At 43.3% G+C, this 22,462-nt stretch overlaps 2 protein-coding genes and 1 long non-coding RNA gene across 5 annotated transcripts in view; 2 read left to right on the top strand and 1 right to left on the bottom strand.

The window, feature by feature from the left end:
- Positions 1–2,400, top strand: part of LOC141094254 (uncharacterized) — a 35,143-nt gene extending 32,743 nt beyond the window's left edge. The window contains exon 7 of one of the 2 annotated variants that reach the window (XM_073580075.1): positions 981–2,400. In XM_073580075.1, coding sequence (XP_073436176.1) covers positions 981–2,344 — 1,364 coding nt within the window. In that variant the 3' untranslated portion in view covers positions 2,345–2,400. Of the gene's footprint in view, positions 1–977 lie in introns of both variants that reach the window. The other variant, XM_073580074.1, reaches the window with a different exon arrangement.
- The window catches only part of LOC141094206 (uncharacterized), a 302,483-nt gene that overhangs the window by 64,997 nt on the left and 215,024 nt on the right, over positions 1–22,462 (top strand). The window lies entirely within an intron of this gene.
- On the bottom strand, positions 5,886–20,536 carry LOC141094381 (uncharacterized). The gene is made up of 3 exons (XR_012233050.1): positions 20,284–20,536; positions 10,843–10,932; positions 5,886–7,754 (listed from the first exon to the last, which is right to left on the bottom strand). It is a non-coding gene; the product is annotated as an uncharacterized lncRNA (long non-coding RNA).

Raw genomic sequence — 22,462 nt, 5'->3', positions numbered from 1 at the left:
CCATTGTGTATCTCAAAGTGGGTGGCTTTGAGATGAAGGCTTGGTTATGTGCTGATTAGCAGAGCTGATCTTTCGTGCCTATGTGTTAGGGAGAAGCCTTCAGGCAGCTGTAGAGATGGACGGGTTCTAGCTGCCTACAAACCCACCCAGGGGTGTGTCCGAAAACGCCTGTATTAAAAGGCTATGTGAGTGTGTGAAGGACCTGTGATGAGGTCATAGTCACGTGACCCGGTGGGCATGGCTATAGACCATATAATGTGGCTAGGGTAGGTAACATGTGTTGAATGCTGGGACCTGATTGGTCCAGTTTGGAAGGTCCCTGTGAGGAGAAGGATCTCCTCACTAACAGCCTGTGGAGCGGCTGTGTGTGTAATGGCAGCCAGCATCTGAGAGTCCCTGAGGAGTGAGTGGATTTCTGCAGCCTGGAGAAACAGCCTTGTGGGAACCCTGACGTGGGTGAGATAAGGATGAGGCTGAATAGCCTGTATAATGGACACTGTCCTGTAAGGCTGTTTATATTGCTGTGGTTTATGATGACAAATCTCATGGACTATGTTATGGCTTATGAAAACCCGAGCTGGATCTGATTGTGTGGCTGCCAAGCGAGTGTCCCCCAACCTTGAATGACAGCGCTACCTCACACTACATAACATTGATTGGTTTCTTTTTATTTGATATTTGGGAGGCAGAATGAATAAAAAGTTGAACTCAGACTCAAATAGGCTTTATTGGCAGGACCAAAATACATTTAGTGTTGCCAAAGCAAGGAAAGTAAATGTGACAAGGGAGTGGATCGGGATCACCACACACTACTGGTTCATCCAGCAAGGTTTTCTATTAGACTGTGAACTGTCATTGTCTTGGTAAATAACGTTTTTTTACATAGCTTCCCATTTTTATGAACAGTTTAAGTAGAAATATTCAAAAATATAAAACTTAAGGATATTTTATTAAAAAATAATTGTTTTTTATCTTAGCAGATAACTGTACCAGGAGAAAAGAAGGACAGCTGACATCTTCAGTTTTTAAATCTGATGATCTTGAGATCCTACAAGATACAACTGGAGTGATTGCTGTTAGTCTAGACATACCATCATCCATTCACAACAAAGATCTATCATCTGATCCTATGGAACAGGTCCCATCTTCTGACTCATTACCAACTACTAAGGAAAATCAAAGTCACAAAAGAGGCATTAAAAAACCTACTGCTCTTAAAGCAAAGAAGTCATTTTCATGTTCAGAATGTGGGAAATGTTTTAACCACAAAATACATCTTGTTACACACCAGAGAGCTCACACAGGGGAGAAGCCTTTTTCCTGTTCAGAATGTGGAAAATGTTTTAACCAGAAATGTAATCTTGTTGCACACCAAATAACTCACACAGGGGAGAAGCCTTTTTCCTGTTCAGAATGTGGGAAATGTTTTAACCAGAAAATACATCTTGTTACACACCAAATAACTCACACAGGGGTGAAGCCTTTTTCATGTTCAGAATGTGAGAAATGTTTTAACCGGAAAGCACATCTTGTTATTCACCAGAGAACTCACACAGGGGAGAAGCCTTTTTCATGTTCAGAATGTGGGAAATATTTTAGCAATCAATCAGATTGTGTTAAGCACCAGAGAGCTCACACAGGAGAGAAGCCTTTTTCATGTTCAGAATGTGAGAAATGTTTTAAACAGAAAGCACATCTTGTTAGTCACCAGAGAACTCACACAGGGGAGAAGCCTTTTTTTTCCTGTTCAGAATGTGGGAAATATTTTCACAGTAAATCAGGGCTTGTTATTCACCAGAGAACTCACACAGGGGAGAAGCCTTTTTCATGTTCAGAATGTGAGAAATGTTTTAACCAGAAAGCATATCTGGTTATTCACCAGAGAGCTCACACAGGGGAGAAGCCTTTTTTTTCTTGTTCAGAATGTGGGAAATATTTTTACAGTAAATCAGCGCTTGTTATTCACCAGAGAACTCACACAGGGGAGAAGCCTTTTTCCTGTTCAGAATGTGGGAAATGTTTCAGCAATAAATCAGATTGTGTAAAGCACCAGAAAGCTCACACAGGGGAGAAGCCTTTTTCCTGTTCAGAGTGTGGGAAATGTTTTAACCGGAAATCGGTTCTTGATAACCACCAGAGAACTCACACAGGGGAGAAGCCTTTTTCCTGTTCAGAATGTGGGAAATGTTTTAGCAATAAATCAGATTGTGTGAAGCACCAGAAAGCTCACACAGGGGAGAAGCCTTTTTCCTGTTCAGAGTGTGGGAAATGTTTTACCCTGAAAGAGAGTTTTGTTAAACATCAGAGCAGTCACACAGAGGAGAAGACTTTTTTATTTTCTTAATGTGGGAAATATTTTACTTGGAAATCAACTGTTAATAAACATCAGAGAAGTCACAATGTTGGGATAGTTTTAACCAAAATTGGATCTTCTTAAATGGGTTGTCTCTTGTCTTTCCTCATATTTGCTGACAAAAGGATAAAACTAAACTATTAATTCCAAATGTAAAACTCTACCCATAATTCACCCCCTGAAGGTTAGTCAGAAGGTGACTAATAGAAAAAACATATACCCCACACAGTTTGTATGGTGAGGTGACGTATTCACACTAAGTCTCCAAGCCTCTCATTTCTATGGGTTTCATCGTCCTCACCAAAGGAGACTCATCAGGAGACTATTTAATATTGACCTATACTCAAGTGAGACTAGACAACAGAAAAAAAAAAACTAAAATCATGCATCATGTTTTCCGAAACAGTCAGAAAACTAACCACATATATGCAGATCCCAGACTTCAAATTATATACATTGTAAGTATATAAGCCACTCCAGTGGTGGTCAGTCAGGAATAGAAAGTAGGTGAAAATCCAGTATAATTATTGTGTGTTTCCTCCTATAGGGACTGCCCTAGTTTGGTATTGTAAGACCAGTCAATTAGTAGTACCGACAAATTGTCCTAGACTAAACTCAGTTTTCAGACCACCCAATATCTACCACTCAGGGAAAACTTACCTGCTCCAAAGATCATTAGCAGCTTGTAACTAATGGCCATGCTGCGGTCTGCAGGGAATGAGTGCAATATCATTATAAGGACTAGGGATATGTGCCACCATAATGTCTGGGAGATCTGTGCCATTATTTAGTGTGAATCTGGAAATGATCTCTGGAAGTTATGTCTTCCCTGAGCGGTATATACTGTATTTTCACATACTATCTATTCCTCACACTGGAGTGGCTTATAAACTTATGAAGTATATAGGTTGAAGTCTGGGATCTGCTAATATGTGGCTCGTTTTCTGACTGCTTCGTATAACATGATACAGGATTTTAGGGTTTTCTTTGTCTTTGACTTGAATATAGGTCGATAGTAAATAGTCTCCTGATGAGTCGCCTTTGGTGAGGACGACAAAACCCGTAGAAATGAGAGGCTTGGAGAGCAAGTGTGGATACGTCACCTCACCCTATATACTGAGATGTGGGGTATAGGTTTTTCTATTAGTCACCTTCTGACTAACCTTCAGGGGTGAATTGTGGGTATAGTTTTACATTTGGAATTAATAAAGTTTAGTTTTATCCTCTTGTCAGTGAATCTTCTAATCAGAGGATAAATATATATAAATATGACTATTGATGGACCCATATGTGTCTGTATATTTTCTTTCTATATCTCTTTAATATGTCTATGATATCCTTGATGTGTAATTATGACTGCATTTTGGATGGAGCCTTTCGCACTCTTTGGGTGCACTATTGAGATACACATAAATATACACACATTTGTGTGTTCTCCTTCGGTGCCTGTATCTGCAGGCAGAGGGTTTTGATGTGGCTACACTTGGAATGTGTGGTTATTTTTCTGTCTATTATATACCATACAATATACAAGTCCATGTAATACTAATGTGATGTCTATACAGCTTAGTATTGTTTGGGAAATCGCTATATGTTGCTATACAGTCATGGCCAAAAGTATTGACACCCCTGCAATTCTGTCAGATAATATTCAGTTTCTTCCTGAAAATGATTGCAAACACAAATTCTTTGGTATTATTATCTTCATTTAATTTGTCTTAAATGAAAAAACACAAAAGAGAATGAAGCAAAAAGCAAAATATTGATCATTTCACACAAAACTCCAAAAATGGGCCTGACAAAAGTATTGGCACCCTCAGCCTAATACTTGATTGCACAACCTTTAGCCAAAATAACTGCGACCAACCGCTTCCGGTAACCATCAATGAGTTTCTTACAATGCTCTGCTGGAATTTTAGACCATTCTTCTTTGGCAAACTACTCCAGGTCCCTGATATTTGAAGGGTGCCTTCTCCAAACTGCCATTTTTAGATCTCTCCACAGGCGTTCTATGGGATTCAGGTCTGGACTCATTGCTGGCCACCTTAGAAGTCTCCAGTGCTTTCTCTCAAACCATTTTCTAGTGCTTTTTGAAGTGTGTTTTGGGTTATTGTCCTGCTGGAAGACCCATGACCTCTGAGGTAGACCCAGCTTTCTCACACTGGGCTCTAAATTATGCTGCAAAATTTGTTGGTAGTTTTCTGACTTCATAATGCCATGCACACGGTCAAGCAGTCCAGTGCCAGAGGCAGCAAAGCAACCCCAAAACATCAGGGAACCTCCGCCATGTTTGACTGTAGGGACCGTGTACTTTTCTTTGAATGCCTCTTTTTTCTCCTGTAAACTCTATGTTGATGCTTTTGCCCTAAAAGCTCTACTTTTGTCTCATCTGACTAGAGAACATTCTTCCAAAATGTTTTAGGCTTTTTCAGGTAAGTTTTGGCAAACTCCAGCCTGGCTTTTTTATGTCTCGGGGTAAGAAGTGGGGTCTTCCTGGGTCTCCTACCATACAGTCCCTTTTCATTAAGACGCCAACGGATAGTAAGGGTTGACACTTTTGTACCCTTGGACTGCAGGGCAGCTTGAACTTGTTTGGATGTTAGTTGAGGTTCTTTATCCAACATCCGCACAATCTTGCGTTGAAATCTCTTGTCAATTTTTCTTTTCCGGCCACATCTAGGGAGGTTATCCACAGTGCCATGGGCTTTAAACGTCTTGATGACACTGCGCACGGTAGACACAGGAACATTCAGGTCTTTGAAGATGGACTTGTAGCCTTGAGATTGCTCATGCTTCCTCACAATTTGGTTTCTCAAGTCCTCAGACAGTTCTTTGGTCTTCTTTCTTTTCTCCATGCTCAATGTGGTACACACAAGGACACTGGACAGAGGTTGAGTCAACTTTAATCCATGTCAACTGGCTGCAAGTGTGATTTAGTTATTGCCAACACCTGTTATTTGCCACAGGTAAGTTACAGGTGCTGTTAATTACACAAATTAGAGAAGCATCACGTGATTTTTCGAACAGTGCCAATACTTATGTTTGGTGTGGAATTATATTCAATTTGGCTTTAGGACAATTCTTTTTGTTTTTTCATTTAAGACAAATTAAATGAAGATAATAATACCAAAGAATTTGTGTTTGCAATCATTTTCAGGAAGAAACTGAGTATTATCTGACAGAATTGCAGGGGTGTCAATACTTTTGGCCATGACTGTATGTCCAGATATTGGTGCAGAACAGGATACTTTAGATAGAATTCATCTGATTCAATCATGTTGCTGAATACATGCCAGTCATAATAATTGTATAAGTATTCCCCTTTATAACCCGTGTGACCATCCCATAGTTTCAGGATGTGGCTCCATGATATAACTATGCCAGATGTATAAACTATTTAACGATCTAATTATATACGGCGACCGGTTTTTGTAGGTATCTCGTCTTTCAATGACTGGTGATTCAGACACCATTCGTGGTGTCTGCGGACTTGTACGCATTTGGAAACCACACAGAACACGACACACGGGTCCAATATTTAAGCGCAATTAATACTTTATTGATAAGCAGACATGGGGGAAGACGTGGGGGACAGATATGTGGAAACATAAAGTGCAACAGTGCAAACGAAGACGCGCCTGGCCAGACAAAATTGTATCACCAATGTAAATGCATATAGCTGAAACAGCAGTTGAAATTGAATAACAGGTGCCTAAGAGAAATACTACTTATTAATAATATATACTCCTCATGTATATACAGTCATGCCCCATACTCTATAAAGGGCCTAAGAGGCCAAAGAGTAGTTAATCAAGTTAACCAATTAACCCCTGATGTCAACACCAAGGGGCAGGTGACATACAAAATACCAACTCCCATCGGTCATAATTCCCTGCAAATGCCTTCACACTGATAGGGAGAAGAGACATGTGAACAAGGAGTAGTTGTCACAGGGAACAAACCCCATTAATTACCTGTTTAGGCACATATGCTGCGTCTGGCTACCGATGCGTCTCCCCGACGCGCGTTTTGGAGCAAGGCTCCTTCGTCAGGGGGTGTGTCAAGGGACAAGGAAGGGAGATGCCCACGTGATATAGAGATAAACCGGATGTTCCATGACGTGTACCGGATGTGACACGTGCTTTACCATGACGACCCAAGACGCAAGGTGAAAGCCGCGTCATGCAAAGGAAAGCCCCGGAGAACTCCGGAGACTGCCCCGTGCATGAAGACGCAACGGCCACCATACACGCCTGGGGCATGGTGTGCACGCGTCAAGGAACACTGTCCTGGACAAAGGTATAAATCACCTTGGATGATCGACCTATTACATGGAAGGAAAGATAGAAAATATCTTCGCCCCTTGTATGTACAATGGTGGGAAACACTATCACATATAAACTCATAATATATTAATAATAGGCCTTAAAGTATATATACTTAGAGTTAATTAACCCCTTCAGCACATATTAGCGAGAGATCCATGTATATGGACTCAGAATATCTATTAAGAAGAAATTAACTCATTAAGTACACATTAGTAGTACATTTACATATACTTAAGCCATATTAACCCTTTGGAGGCTCAATAATATGGACCCCTACATAATTTCAGATAGTATATCCAGGGCAATTTAGCCCATTATTTGATCACTTATTACAACATGAATATACCAGAAGTATAAAACTTCTTAAGTATTCAATATTGAGAAACTTATAAACGAATGTTATAAGATGTAAAGTTAAATCAAATGTGGCAACCATACATAATATACATTATGCATAGTTATTAGTGACATATGCCGTAAGGCGGAAGATGTGTCCACAAGTCATCAGCTATAAAACCGATAACCTATGTTCATCGAATGAATGGAGTAAGTATGTCATATTTAATATTTTTGACAGTAAGTCCCTGTTTTCAATCCACAATATTATTCAAATCCCATCAGATCATAGACACAAAGTCCCCAAGCAGGCAATATGTCACTCCACATAGAAAGAGAATTATTAGGCCATCAGTAGACCAAAAATTCTTCTACCATGGCTAATCGAAAAAAACAATAGCTATGTCTATCGGAAATAAATCCCCATTACTAGTCACCAAACTGGTAAACTAAAAATTCAGGTGAACAATAGACATCGTTTGTTTATAACATTCGTCAAGGGAAACCAAAATTACAAATCCAAGTGTGTGGTTACCAACACTGAAGCACACAGTTCCAAACAGAATATTAAAACATTCTACATAAAAATGAATCATATAAGAGTCCTCCACAGTCTCAGCCAAGGATTCTCTATCCCATCCAATTAGGAAGACTCTGTCAAGGAATCCAAAGGGCTTCTTCCAAGTCAAGTAGATGAACCGAAAACGCAGGCACCAATTCTCCTCTCAAGAAAAGATCTAAAATCAAAAAGTGAAAAACAAGTTAAATTTTTTTTAAAAACACTAGACAGCACTGCGGCACAATCGGCCACCACAACACTATCCAGTAGAGAGAAAAAGAAAGGTTTCACAGGAATGGAGCATATGATAAATTTTCATTTAGTCCCTGTGGGTGGACCGTGTTCAGGGCCCAAATCCACCGTGTTTCCTTCTGGGCGAGACGCTGGGATATTCTCCCTCCCCGTATTCCCAAATCCACCATATCGATTCCTCTTACCCTAAGGCCTTTAATGTTACAATTGTGAAAGACCTTAAAGTGTTTTGGAATCGTCTTTAAAAGGTGTACATCCGTTTCCATGGCCGCGGCCTCTATGCCCAGTACATGCTCCCTAACCCTGATCTTAAGCTGTCGGGTAGTTAACCCAACATAGATCAGGGAGCATGGACATGTGGCATAGTAGACTACATTCCGAGATGTGCAAGTAATGGATTTCAAGACTTTATATGTCTTACTACCCGAAGAATTGGTAAACGTGTCCATCCTCTCCATATTGGCACATGCCACACAATGGCCACAGGCGGTACTACCGCCACCTTTTTTATGCACAAATGTATCTAAGAATGTCCTAGGGGGATCCCCAACATAGTGGCTATGTACCAAATAACCTCCCAGATTTTTTGCCCTCCTAAATGTTATCTGGGGTGTATTTGGGATAATTTTGGCAATCACTGGGTCCGTTTGCAGGATAGGCCATGATTTTTGTAAGATGGTACGCATCTGCTCCGATCGAGCATTGAAGTTTGTAATGAACCTTACCACATCAGACTTAGCTGTTGTGTCTCTGGATTTGTATAAAAGAGCATTTCTATCACTCGTTTTAGCCCGTAAATAAGCTCTTTTAATAGAGCGGTTGCTGTAACCTCGCTCAGAGAAACGAATCCTCATATCCCTAGCTTGGTCCTCAAAATCTTCCATCATTGAGCAGATGCGTCGAAGCTGCAGAAATTGCCCAATGGGTACCGACCGTATCATATGTGATGGATGGGAGGAAGATGCGTGCAAGAGCATGTTAGTAGAAGTCGGTTTTCTGAAGATAGTAGTTTGCACAACCCCCTCTTGATCTTTACTTATTAGGACATCCAGAAATTCAACCCTAGATTTATCAATAGTAGCAGTCAAATGTATGTTATGATCCCCATCATTTAGGTGTTCAATAAATTGCTCCAAAGATCCTCTATCTCCTTGCCAGATCCAGAGAATGTCATCTATGTAGCGCGTCCATAAAAGGACGCCCTCCATAGATGCCAGTCGATCTGACACCAGGAGGTCCCTCTCCCACAGCCCCAGAAAGAGATTAGCGTATGAGGGCGCATATGCCGCCCCCATCGCTGTCCCCTGAAGCTGTAGGAAGAAGGACCTCCTGAAGAGGAAGAAGCTATGAGTCAGGGCAAATTCCAAAATCTCCAGGACCAGTGTCCGAAGTCCTACCGAAATACTAGACATAGATAGAAAAAATTCGGTGGCACGTAGGCCATCCTCATGTCGGATGTTCCTGTATAATGATTCCACGTCCATGGTACAGAGGAACGTGTCATCATCAAGGATAAGGCCATCAGTTCTGCGTAGGAGTTGGTTCGTATCCTTTAGGTATGAAGGAAGATCTTCAACTAGTGGTTGGAGTATAGAGTCCAACCACTTGTTCACACATTCTAGATAGCCACCTCGTCCCGACACTATGGGTCTTCCTGGAGGGATTTTGATATTTTTGCATCTTTGGGAGGAGGTAAAAAGTGGGGATGGTGGGTTCTGTCACCCAAAGTGCAGACCCCAGTTTTCCTTGGTAATAATTGCAGCCTCCATTCCCCTATTTAAAATCGACCTGAGCTGTGAGCAGAAGGCAGACAAGGGTTTATATGTCAGTCTTTTGTAACATGTACTGTTGCTTAATTGGCGCATTGCTTCTTTTTCATAGGCCGGTTTAGGCCATATAACAATGTTACCCCCCTTGTCCGCCGGCTTGATCACAGCATCAGGAAGATCACTTAAAAATGTTAGACGATTTCTCTCCTCCACAGACAAATTGTCTCTCTGGACATATTGTGAAACACTTAGGAATTCATTGGTCACAACTTTTACGAAGAGATCTATTGCACTGCAATTAGTAAGGGGGGAAATTTCTTTGAGCGTGTCCTCAAAGAGGGAGGCAGGGGTTAGATGTTCCTCAGACAAATCCTCCAGTGTTCTCAGTGCCGTCTGCTCCTCTGCTGTAGGAAACAATGCTTTAAGATTGCCATCAAAGAAGAATCATTTGAGGAGGAGAGACCTTGCAAAAATATTCAAATCCGTGATAGCTGTAAATCTATCAAATCCTGCCACTGGAGAAAACGATAGACCTTTATGTAACAAGGTGCAGTCTGCTTGTGTAAGTATATGACTACTAAGATTGATTACCTTGTTTGTACTGGCAGGACCTTCAGTAGAACGATTCTTCTTTCTCTTTTGCAGATTAATAATTATGATTTCTCATCCTCCCATAGTTAATACCAGAACGGGTAACGAAGGAGGAGGTGGAAGCATCTGACTGTACACTAAGAGAAGACACTGAAGTATTTGATGTGCTCCGATGAATGGATGGTGTCTGGGTCATAGACTTTCTCCAAAAATAGACACTATTATTTTGATAGTCCCTGAGATCTCTATTAAATTTAGACGTCTGTGTCTCATTAATCTTTTTCACCACCATATTGATATCTTTTTCAAGGATATCCTTATACGATTTTATTTGTTCAGTTGAACAATTAGTCCTCAGCTGAGTCAATGTTTGATCAATATCTTTGTCTAGGCCATCGATTGTTTTAGTATTCAAACCGACTAATAATTTCATAAGAGTTGTAGAACAAGCTCCACACGCTTCCTCCCATCCAGATATGAAGTCGGCATCCTCAACGGGAAAGGTAGGAAGGACCCGAACACGGAGTCCCCTGGGTATCATCTTTTTATCAATATACTTTTCAAGAAAAATTCTATTCCACCATATATTTGTTCTCTTAATTTTTTGAAGAGATTCAAGGGTGGCATCACTCCTGTGTACACCAACTCTCATACCAGTGTCTCCATCATGTCCGAAAATGGCATCTGCTTGTCCGAGCCAAGATTTCTCTCTGGCTCTGTAATCCATGTTACCGAGGCAACACCCTGTGCATAACACAGAAAATAGATATACTGTCACAGCGAGGGTAAAAAACAGCATGCTATATAAATCTTTCAAATCTATGCTGTTATGTAAATAATGGACCATGAAGGACCCATCGCTACAAGAGAGAACAATAGTGTGGAAACCACACAGAACTCGACACACGGGTCCAATATTTAAGAGCAATTAATACTTTATTGATAAGCAGACATGGGGGAAGACGTGGGGGACAGATATGTGGAAACATAAAGTGCAACAGTGCAAACAGAGATGCGCCTGGTCAGACAGAATTGTATCACCAATGTAAATGCATATAGCTGAAACAGCAGTTGAAATTGAATAACAGGTGCCTTAGAGAAATACTACTTATTAATAATATATACTCCTCAGTCATGCCCCATACTCTATAAAGGGCCTAATAGGTCAAAAAGTAGTTAATCAAGTTAACCAATTAACCCCTGATGTCAACACCAGGGGGCAGGTAACATACAAAATACCAACTCCCATCGGTCATAATTCCCTGCAAATGCCTTCACACTGATAGGGAGAAGAGACATGTGAACAAGAAGTAGTTGTCACGGGGAACAAACCCCATTAATTTCCTGTTTAGGCCCATATGCTGCATCTGGCTACCGGCGCGTCTCCCCGACACGCGTTTCGGAGCGAGATTCCTTCGTCAGGGGGTGTGTCAAGGGAGGGCGATGCACGCGTGATATAGAGCTAAACCGGATGCTCCATGATGTGTACCGGATGTGACACGTGCTTCACCATGACAACCCAAGACGCAAGGTGAACGCTGCGTCATGCAAAGGAAAGCCCTGGAGAACGCGGTATGCTCCGGGGTGTCGCGCGGCTTCCGGTGTCTCTCTGCGGCTGGTTGCCATGGCATCATGGACAGCGTACTTCCTGCTTTTAGATGCTGGCGCCCCCCGGCATTCCCGGTTGTCATGACTGAGAATGTGTCACTTCTGGTCCACGCCTTCCATCTTCTGGGCTGACCTCTTTTTAAAGATCCCGGTTTTCACTCTATACACGCCCCCTGACAAAGGACGAGCATCCGAAACGCGCGTCGGGGCAGACGCGCAGACCCCTGTAACCTTCACCGTGCTGCTCACATGAGGCAACACTTTATAACAGCGCATAGTGATTATGGCGATTCATAATATTTGACACTTGTCATATTTTTACATAGCCTTGTAGGCATCATGGTCCTGTCTGGCAGCTAATGGTTTAATATGATGTCCATTAGGTGGTTGTCTTTAACCCCTTTGTTGATGTATTTGTGGCTTGTCCACTAGTTAATTATGGACCTACATTAATATACATGGTACCGTGACCCTACTGTTACACCATCTCATGTCCCACGCTTAGGTTTTTAGGGGTCTTAGTGTTTTCTCCCATGAGCTGCACAGGTTGTCCGTGCCTGCGCTTTAATTTGTCACTGTCTTTACCTGCATAATATTTCATAAAGATTTATACTATTTTATGGTTGGATCTGTAGTCATGCATTTGTGGTTTTTCCACCCCCCTTTGTTGATGGCCTTGTACCTTGTATGGACTCAATGGGCTGTCATCTTCCTACGCTTGTCGTTACCTCCTCTCTGTGTGTGTGCCACAGGTGGGACAGCAACCCTGGGAGCTCTGACGTCATGGCTCCTCTTATCCCGACGCATCAGCGGAAGGGTGAGACTCTGTAACGTGCCCCATCTTGGGTATTTTGCTGGGACTGTTCTATGTGTTATCTGCCTGTTTTCTGGTTCAATAAAGCATTGCCACACTGTGTTACCCTCACCCTGTGTTGTCTGAGTAGCGTTTTGCACACGTTATAAGGAGAGCGCGAGTTCGGCGAGATGATGCCTGGTCCATGGAGTTTCGGCTAGTGGACCGGGGCGCTCGCTGACCCCCCCATGTCTCCACAGGCATGCATCAATAGTCTCCATGGGAGACTAGCAGCTGCCATAACCCAATCGGCTCTGCTGCATACAGGTGATGATCAGATCACCTGTATGTAGCAGAGTTGCTCACTTGCTATGAGCGCCGACCACCGGGCAGCTCTCATAGGATCCGGCAGTGACAACTATACAGGTGTGCATGAGACCTCTGCTTGTCATGCCAACCCATTGATGACCCACGATTGCGTGACAGGGTCACCGATGGGCGGGATTTCCTGTCCATCATGTGCTGGAAAAGATGTGGCCTCAGCGCTGGTGCCCATATCAAAGGGAGGGGGTCCGACATCAGCGTACATTTACACCCGATGTCGGAAAGGGGTTAAAGGGGATTGTTTTTACAGAGACAGAAGTGGTAAATCATGTATACATACAAATAATTACAAATACACAGCTTATAATGTGAAATAGTATATAGGTAAGGCTACTTTCATACTTGCTTTGTTTTGCAGCGCGTTTTTCCCGAAAAAAACGCATAGAAAAAACGCATACAAATGCTGCGTTTTTTTCAAGCATTTTTATGAGCATGCATGAAAAAACGCAGCGTTTTTATGCGTTTGTATGCGTTTGCGCTTTTTTCCAACATTAGTTGGCCCCTCACACTAACCCAAACCATGACTTTACTAACCCTAACCCTGACCCTAACCCTTAACCAAACCATACTAACCCTAACCCTAAACCCCCTTAACTAACCCTAACTCTAACCCAAACCCCTAAATTCCATTGTCTAACTAATGGTCAACAAAAAAACGCATGCGCAAAAAACCGCATACATGAGCATGCCAATGCGCACATATGCGCATCCATAGACTTATAATGGGTGTCTTGCTGTAAAAAAAACACATTGTGCGCGCATGCGTTTTTTTGAGGCAAGTCGGGCGCCCAAAAAATGCAACGGGATGCATTTTGTGCACCCGAGCGCACACCACAAAAAAACGCATGTGCGTAAAAACGCATACAAATGCATGTGTATGCGCACATAAGCGCATCCCATGCAAAATATAGGGAAAAAAACATGCGTTTTTTAGCGCTAAAATACAGCGCAAAAAAACGCAAGTGTGAAACCAGCCTAAGACAAGAAAATATAATGTGTGTAAACCATGTGTAGATATAAAAATTCAGGCAAATGTCACACGTAGCTCCATCTAGTGGCCATGTGCAGAAGTGCCATCAAATGTATCCAGAGAGAGTGTCACTATCAAGGTGGAAATGAGAATAAGTGCACCGTATTTATTGAGTATAAGATAAATCCATACATAGATATATATACGGATTGTAGATATATCCCCTGATATCAGTTTATAAGGTGAATAGACACTGTGCACTTATAAATGAATAGCTTATATAATGAGAGGACACAGAGCAAAGGGTATAAATAGTAAGAGAATAAAGAGCTAACAGCGCATTACATTCCTGGAATACAAATAGGAGATATAAAGTGCAGCAAGTGCCATATGGAATATTCCAGGAATATATTACAGCCCATATAGTGTATAGGAGGAAACCTCCTAACAAGAGATGGAGATTACACATCCTATAGACGACATGCCAGTAGTGTACAGATAAAGATGGCAGATTTACCACTATTCCCTCTTACACGCGTTTCACCACTCAGCTTCCTCAGAGAGGGTATGGATAAGGGTTTCCAAAGGTGTATTTATATGGGCTTCCAACAATCCAAGGTCCTGCACTAATCCAGGCAAGGAGAGGAACTCTGGGATAGAGTGGGAGTGTTTCTAAAGGAATTGGGGCTGCTCCCCGGTCATATCGATGGAACACATGAATGAGTCTACCAATGTAAGCCAATCACATTGGTGGTTATTGTTTATACCTCCCCTTTCCTGTCCAGGTTCGTGTTATTGGTGTGACACCTAATAGTGGTTGGGACATACCCCTGATGACTTATTGGTGTAAACCGAACGACCTGGGGCAAATGGCAATCAGAGCTCACAGGCAGTGAGTATACCCCACGTGGGTAAATGCATCTGTGACGCTCCTGGGTGATGTGTTACATGCGGGATCCAGGAAATAGCATCACACGCCATTCCAGGTAACTCCGCCTCCGGGCACTTCCAATTGGAAGGTGTCGCTGAGCAGGAGTGACCGAAACAATGCTGGATGGACGCATCACCATGGAGACTGGACGAACTCACACCACCTTAGCATTCAGCATCCCCAGTGAAGCAGGAGGTTCAGGATGAAAACCTGCTGGTAAGACCAAGATGAATGATGCTGCATAGAGCGATCTGGTAGCGATCAGTCAGGTAAAGTGATAGTGAGGGGCAGGGCCGGCATCAGCACCCGGGCAAGTGCTGGGGCCCTGGTGAGACAGGGGGCCACTCACGCTGTCTGGGATACCCGCCGCCACACCCCCCATGCACCGACCCTATCCTCGCCCTCCCAGAGACCCACCGCAGCCAGCAATAAGTCATCGCTGCTGGGCTGTTATCTTCTGGCACAGGACCTGTGATGAGGTCACAGAAGGGGAGGAGTCAGGGGTCACATGATCAAAAGCCTCGCTGTCTGCATGACTCTGCTGTGCTGGTTGTCATGGTGCTGGATGAAGGAAGTTTATGTGTTGGGTCAGGAGGGGTTTACAGGGGGGATATAGCATAGCTGTGTGTGTACAGAGCAGAGCCGTGTGTGTACGAGGTGTACAGAGCAGAGCCACGTGTGTATGAGGTGTGCAGAGCGGAGCCGCACGTGTACGAGGTGTACGGAGCGGAGCCGTGTGTGTACGAGGTGTACAGAGGGGAGCTGTATGTACTAGGTGTGTGGAGCTGAGCCATGTGTGTACGAGGTGTAAAGAGGGGAGCCGTGTGTGTACGAGGTGTAAAGAGGGGAGCCGTGTGTGTACAAGGTGTACGGAGCGGAGCCGTGTGTGTACGAGGTGTACGGAGCGGAGCCGTGTGTGTACGAGGTGTACGGAGCGGAGCCGTGTGTGTACGAGGTGTACGGAGCGGAGCCGTGTTTGTGCGAGGTGTACAGTGGGGAGCCGTGTGTGTACGAGGTGTAAAGAGGGAGCCATGTGTGTACGAGGTGTAAAGAGGGGAGCCGTGTGTGTATAAGGTGTACGGAGCAGAGCCGTGTGTGTACGAGGTGTACGGAGCGGAGCCGTGTGTGTACGAGGTGTACGGAGCGGAGCCGTGTTTGTGCGAGGTGTACAGAGGGGAGCCGTGTGTGTACTAGGTGTGCGGAGCTGAGCCGTGTGTGTATAAGGTGTACGGTGCAAAGCCGTGTGTGTACAAGTTTTACAGAGGGGAGCCATGTGTGTATGAGGTGTATGGTCGGAGCCGCGTGTGTGCGAGGTGTACGAAGCGGAGCCGGATGTGTACGAGGTGTACGGAGCAGAGCCGGATGTGTACCAGGTGTGGGGATCGGAGCTGCATGTGTACGAGGTGTGCGGAGTGGAGCTGCCTGTGTACGAGGTGTACGGAGCAGAGCCATGTGTGTATATGGTGTACGGAGCAGAGCCATGAGTGTACGAGGTGTACGGAGCAGAGCCGCGTGTGTACGAGGTGTGCGGAGCAAAGCCACGTGTGTACGAGGTGTACGGTGCAGAGCCCGGAGCCGAGTTTGTATGAGGTGTACGGAGCGGAGCCGTGTGTACGAGGTATGCGGAGCTGAGCCATGTGTGTACGAGGTGTATGGTGTGAAGCAGTGTGTGCACAAGGTCTACAGAGGGGAGCCGTGTGTGTACGAGGTGTACAGTGCAGAGCCCGGAACCGTGTGTGAAGGAGGTGTATGGAGTGGAGCCATGTGTGTACGAGGTGTACAGAGGGGAGCCATGTGTGTACGAGGTGTGCGGAGCTGAGCCGTGTGTGTACGAGGTGTATGTTGCAAAGCTGTGTGTGTACGTGGTGTGGGGAGCGGAGCTGCATGCCTACGAGGTGTGCAGAGTGGAGCCGCATGTGTACAAGGTGTACGGTCCAGAGCCGTGTGTGTACGAGGTGTACGGAGCGGAGCCGTGAGTGTACGAGGTGCACGGAATGGAGCCCTTTGTGTACAAAGTGAATGAAATTGAGCTGTGTGTTTACGGAGCGGAGCAGAGCCGGGTATGTGCGGGGTGTATGGAGTGAAGCCAGGAGCTTAATTTTCCTGCAGACACATGAATACAAGGCAGAGCCCCAAGGAGCACTTTAAAACTTGCACGTGACGTTCTACCGGAAGTGACGTTGTGGAAGCTGACCAGAAATGAGGTAATTTCGGGAGGAGATTTTGAAGGAACCATCGAGGCACTTCAGGGAATGCTTCAGATCCATCACCGTGTCCTCCTCCAACAGCACGAACAGCGAGATCGCCTTGGAATCGGGGAGGCCGGCCATGTGAGTGGATCATGATATGTCCTGCATTGGGAGGCTCAGGTGGGCCTTATAATGGGAGCCGGGCTGCTATGATATCTTTATAGAATATTTCTTTCTCTCTATGTTTCTTTCTCTATCTCTGTTCTTTCTTTCTCTCTCTGTTCTTTCTCTCTAATCTTTTTTTTCTTTCTCTATGTGTTCTTTCTTTCTCTGTTCTTTCTTTCTCTCTCTGTTCTCTTTCTTTCCCCTCTTTCTTTCTCTCTGTTCTATTTCTCTCTCTGTTCTTTCTTTCCTCTCTTTGTCTCTCCCAGTTCTTTCTCTCTCTCTGTTCTTGCTTCTCTTTCTTTCTCTTTCTCTGTTCTTTCCTTCCCCTCCTTCTTTCTCTCTCTGTTCCTTCCACTCTTTCTTTCTTTCTTTCTTTCTCTGTTCTTTCTTTCTCCTCTTTCTTTCTCTCTCTGTTCCTTCCCCTCTTTCTTTCTCTCTACCACTCTTGTTGTGAGTTCATTTTTCCCTTCACCATTGAGGTCTGATGAACTCCCTCCTCTGGTGAAGGAAGGTAGTGAGGCTGATTACCAAACACCTGGGCAGCTAGATGATGACTGGGTGGCTGGAATTGAGGACTGGATATAAGGCTGCCGACGCCCTTCTTCCTGGCTGGTGATTTTCCTGCTGGATTCTTGGAGACCAGTCCGATTCCTGCATCTCAAAGCTAAGTTTTTCTGCTCTTCTTTGTACTGTTCAGTTTTGTTTTTGTTTTGCTTTGTTTTTTGGGAGTTCTGCCATCCCCGGCCGGGGGTGAGCTGAACTCCATTTTTGTCTCTGATCTGTTGATATTTTGCTCTGTCTTCAGAATATACCTGAGTGCTGATATAGTCTTTTGAAGCCTAGCGACTTCAGAGCCTGTTTTTCCTATCAGTCGGTTGAGTCATTTTGATAGGGTTTTTGCGGATGGCAGACAGCAGCTTTCCTATCCTGTCCTATGTAGTTAGCTTGGGCCCCATCATTTGCTCAACCTATCTTTCTATCTGTGTTAGTGTTTTCATCTTGCTTCACCGTCATTATATGTTGGGGGCTGCCTATTGCTTTGGGGTCTGCTCTGGGGCAGTTTAGTTTTTCCCCTTTCTGTCTTTAGGCTATATAGTTCTCCGGCTGTGATCGAGGGGTCTAGGGCACCGTAGGAACCCCCCACGGCTACTGCTAGTTGTTGTGGATAGGTTCAGGGGTCTGCAATCCGATAGCTGCCAACCTCTCTGGTTTTTCTGGACTTAGCTGGTATTTTGTTTTTTCCTCCTTCAGTGACTCATCATAACACACTCTGTTCTATCTTTCTTTCTCCTCTTTCTTTTATATCTCTCTATGTTGTTTTTTCTGCCCACTCTTTCTTTATCTCTCTGTTCTTTCTTTCTCTGTTCTTTATTTATTTATTTATTTCCCCTCTTTCTTTCTCTCTCCCTCTCTCTGTTCTTTTTTCCCCTTTCTTTCTTTCTTTCTTTCTTTCTTTCTCTGTTCTTTCTTTATTTCTTTCCCCTGTTTCTTTCTTTCTCCCTCTCTGTTTTTTCCCCTCTCTTTTTCTCTCTGTTCTTTTTATTCTGTCCACTCTTTCTTTCTCTCTGTTCTTTCTTTCTCTCTCTGTTCTTTCTTTCTTTCCCCTCTTTATTTCTGTTTTTCTCTGTTCTTTCTTTTTCTCTGTTCTTTCTTTCTCTTTCTTTCCCCTCTTTCTTTCTCTCACTAATCTTTCTCTCTCTCTCTCTGTTCCTCCTTTCTTTCTCTCTGTTCTTTCTGTCATGATTCCAGTGCAGGTTTTTGAGCTGCACACCGGGGGTTGATGTCTGGAGCTCTGTGCAGGTTTTGACCTGCACACTTGGGGGTTAATGGTTGTGGCCTCTTTCTGGTTCTGGGAGAGCTTCATAAACCTCTGGGTAGCTTCAATCCCTGCCAGTTATACTTTTGCCTTTGGCCTTGTGTGCTGACCCCGTGTGCTTGTATATTGCCATAGCTTGTTTATATGGTTCTGACCCGATTCTGTTTCCCGTTGTGAGTTTGCCTGTTGATTTTGTACTGCATTATTATCTGTGTATGACTCATTGCCTGTGATCTGACTACTCTCTGCTCGACCCTCTTGTACCCTGCAGATATCTCTGTGTATGACTCATTGGCTACGTCCTGACTATTCTCCCTGTCTATGCCCCTTGGTAACTTTGTCTCGCAGTTACTCTGCTAGGAATTGTCTTGCAGCTCCTAGCTCTGTGGAGTTTAGGCCACGCCTCTAGCAGTCACGTGCTTCAGGTCCTGCGGGTCTGAAGTACACATCTATTCAGTTGCTGCCCGCTCCACAGGTATCTTTGAGCATGCTTTCACTTTACTCAGGGCATGCGCACTGGCTCAGTGAGCAAGTTCAGTGCGGTGTCTCTGACACTTTCTTTCTGATCTCTCTCTCTGTTCTTTCTTTCTGTCTCTGTTCTTTCTTTCTCATCCTTCTTTCATACATACACTACTAATTAATAACCTCCTTTCCATGAATGTGTTTTGCCACAGAGAGTGTGTCCGTGTGGATCACATGCGTGTCCGTGTGATCCATACGGAGACAAGTCTATTTTTGGCCGGCACCACGGATGCCACACGGCATGAATCATGGTATGTGTTAAAGGGGGGCCCACAGAGACTCTTTCGCCAGGGGCCCTCAAAAACCTGGAGCCAGCCCTGGTGAGGGGTGTCAGGAAACAAAGGAATGCATGTGAAAAGTGCCAAATGTGACACCACCAAGTGACCAGTGATAGTGCAAATATGCAACGGGTGAGAAATGCATAATAAAAAGTTATATGTTACAGTTATAAAGATAAAAACAGCTTAAAAAAATTGAGGGATAATTTGAGAAAAAATACATATAAAATATTTGGAAAAGTGTTTGTTGTGAAGTGTATACACTTATAAAAATGTTTTCTTTAAAGTATAGAAATATAAATAAATCAGTATTAGGATGTGTAAAAAAGAAATATGTTATTTTATTAAAACAATGTAATAAACAATAAATTAAGTGAATAATTGTGAATGAAATTGTTATTAAAAAATATAAGTAAATCACAGAACCTGATATACTTACCGGAATATATGGGCTTATATTAGAATCCCTTATAAACAACTGGAAAGATAAAAACAAAGGATAAAGGGCGGAACAAAAAAGCAAGCACCAAAAAACTCATAACCACAATTTAACCCCTTCACCCCCAAGGCTGGTTTGCACGTTCATGACCGGGCCAATTTTTACAATTCTGACCACTGTACCTTTATGAGGTAATAACTCTGGAACGCTTCCATGGATCCCAGTGATTCTGACATTGTTTTCTCATGACATATTGTACTTCATGATAGTGGTAAAATTTCATTCAAATAACTTGCGTTTATTTGTGAGAAAAACGGAAATTTGGCAAAAATTGTGAAAATTTTGCAATTTTCCAACTTTGAATTTTTATGCCCTTAAATCACAGAGATACGTCACACAAAAAACTTGATAACTAACATTTCCCACATGTTTACTTTACATCAGCACAATTTTGGAACCAATTTTTTTTTTTGTTAGGAAGTTATAAGGGTTAAAAGTTGACCAGCGATTTCTCATTTTTACAACACCATTTTATTTTTACGGACCACATCACATTTGAAGCCACTTTGAGGGGTCTATATGATAGAAAATGCCCAAAAGAGACACCATTCTGAAAACTGCACCCCTTAAGGTGCTCAAAACCACATTCAAGAAGTTTATTAACCCTTTAAGTGCGTCACAGGAATTTTTTTGAATATTTAAAAAAAAAATGAACATCTAACTTTTTTTCACAAAAAAAATACTTCAGGTTCAATTTTTTTATTTTACCAAGGGTAACAGGAGAAATTGGACTGCAAAAGTTATTGTGCAATTTGTCCTGAGTATGCTGATACCTGATATGTGGGGGGAACGACTGTTTCGGCGCATGGCAGAGCTCAGAATGGAAGGAGCGCCGTTTGACTTTTTCAATGCAAAATTGGCTGGAATTCAGATCGGATGCCATGTCACGTTTGGTGATTCCCTGATGTACCTAAACAGTGGAAACCCCCCACAAGTGACCCCATTTTGGAAACTAGACCCCCCCAAGGAACTTATCTAGATATGTGGTGAGAACTTTGAACCCACAAGGGCTTTACAGAAGTTTATAACGTGCAGCGGTACAATTAAAAAATCATATTTTTTCCACAAAAATGATCTTTTCATCCCAATTTTTATTTTCCCAAGGGTAACAGGACCCTAAAAGTTATTGTGCAATTTGTCCTGAGTACGCTGATACCCCACATGTGGGGGTAAACCACTATTTGGGCGCATGGCAGAGCTCGGAAGGGAAGCAGCACCATTTGACGTTTTTGGATGGAATTGAGATCGGACATCATGTCGCGATTGGAAATCCCCTGATGTACCAAAACAGTGGAAACCCCCCACAAATGACACCATTTTGGAAACTAGACCCCCTAAGGAACTTATCTAGATGTGTGGTGAGAACTTTGAACCCCCAAGGGCTTCACAGAAGTTTATAACATACAGCCGTACAATTAAAAAATCATATTTTTTCCACAAAAATGATCTTTTCACCCTCAATTCTTATTTTTCCAAGGGTAACAGGACCCTAAATGTTATTGTGCAATTTGTCCTGAGTACGCTGATACCCCACATATGGGGGTAAACCACTATCTGGGCGCATGGCAGAGCTCGGAAGGGAAGCAGCGCCATTTGACGTTTTTGGCTGGAATTGAGATCGGACACCATGTCGCGATTGGAAAACCCCTGATGTACAAAAACAGTGGAAACACCCCACAAATGACACCATTTTGGAAACTAGACCCCCTAAGGAACTTAACTAGATGTGTGGTGAGAACTTTGAACCCCCAAGGGCTTCACAGAAGTTTATAACATACAGCCGTACAATTAAAAAATCATATTGTTTCCACAAAAATGATCTTTTCACCCTCAATTCTTATTTTTCCAAGGGTAACAGGACCCTAAAAGTTATTGTGCAATTTGTCCTAAGTACGCTGATACCCCAAATGTGGGGGTAAACCACTATTTGGGCGCATGGCAGAGCTCGGAAGGGAAGCAGCGCCAATTGACGGTTTTGGCTGGAATTGAGATTGGACACCATGTCGCGATTGGAAAACCCCTGATGTACCTAAACAGTGGAAAACCCCACAAATGACACCATTTTGTAAACTAGACCCCCCAAGTAACTTATCTAGATGTGTGGTGAGCACTTTGAACC

The sequence above is a fragment of the Dendrobates tinctorius genome, unplaced genomic scaffold (assembly GCF_039654945.1).
Source record: "Dendrobates tinctorius isolate UK_male_01 unplaced genomic scaffold, ASM3965494v1 ptg000063l, whole genome shotgun sequence".
In the NCBI taxonomy this organism is placed as follows: Eukaryota; Metazoa; Chordata; class Amphibia; order Anura; family Dendrobatidae; genus Dendrobates; species Dendrobates tinctorius.
The sequence above is the reverse complement of the archived record's forward strand: the minus strand, read 5'-3'. Positions and strand labels throughout refer to the sequence as shown.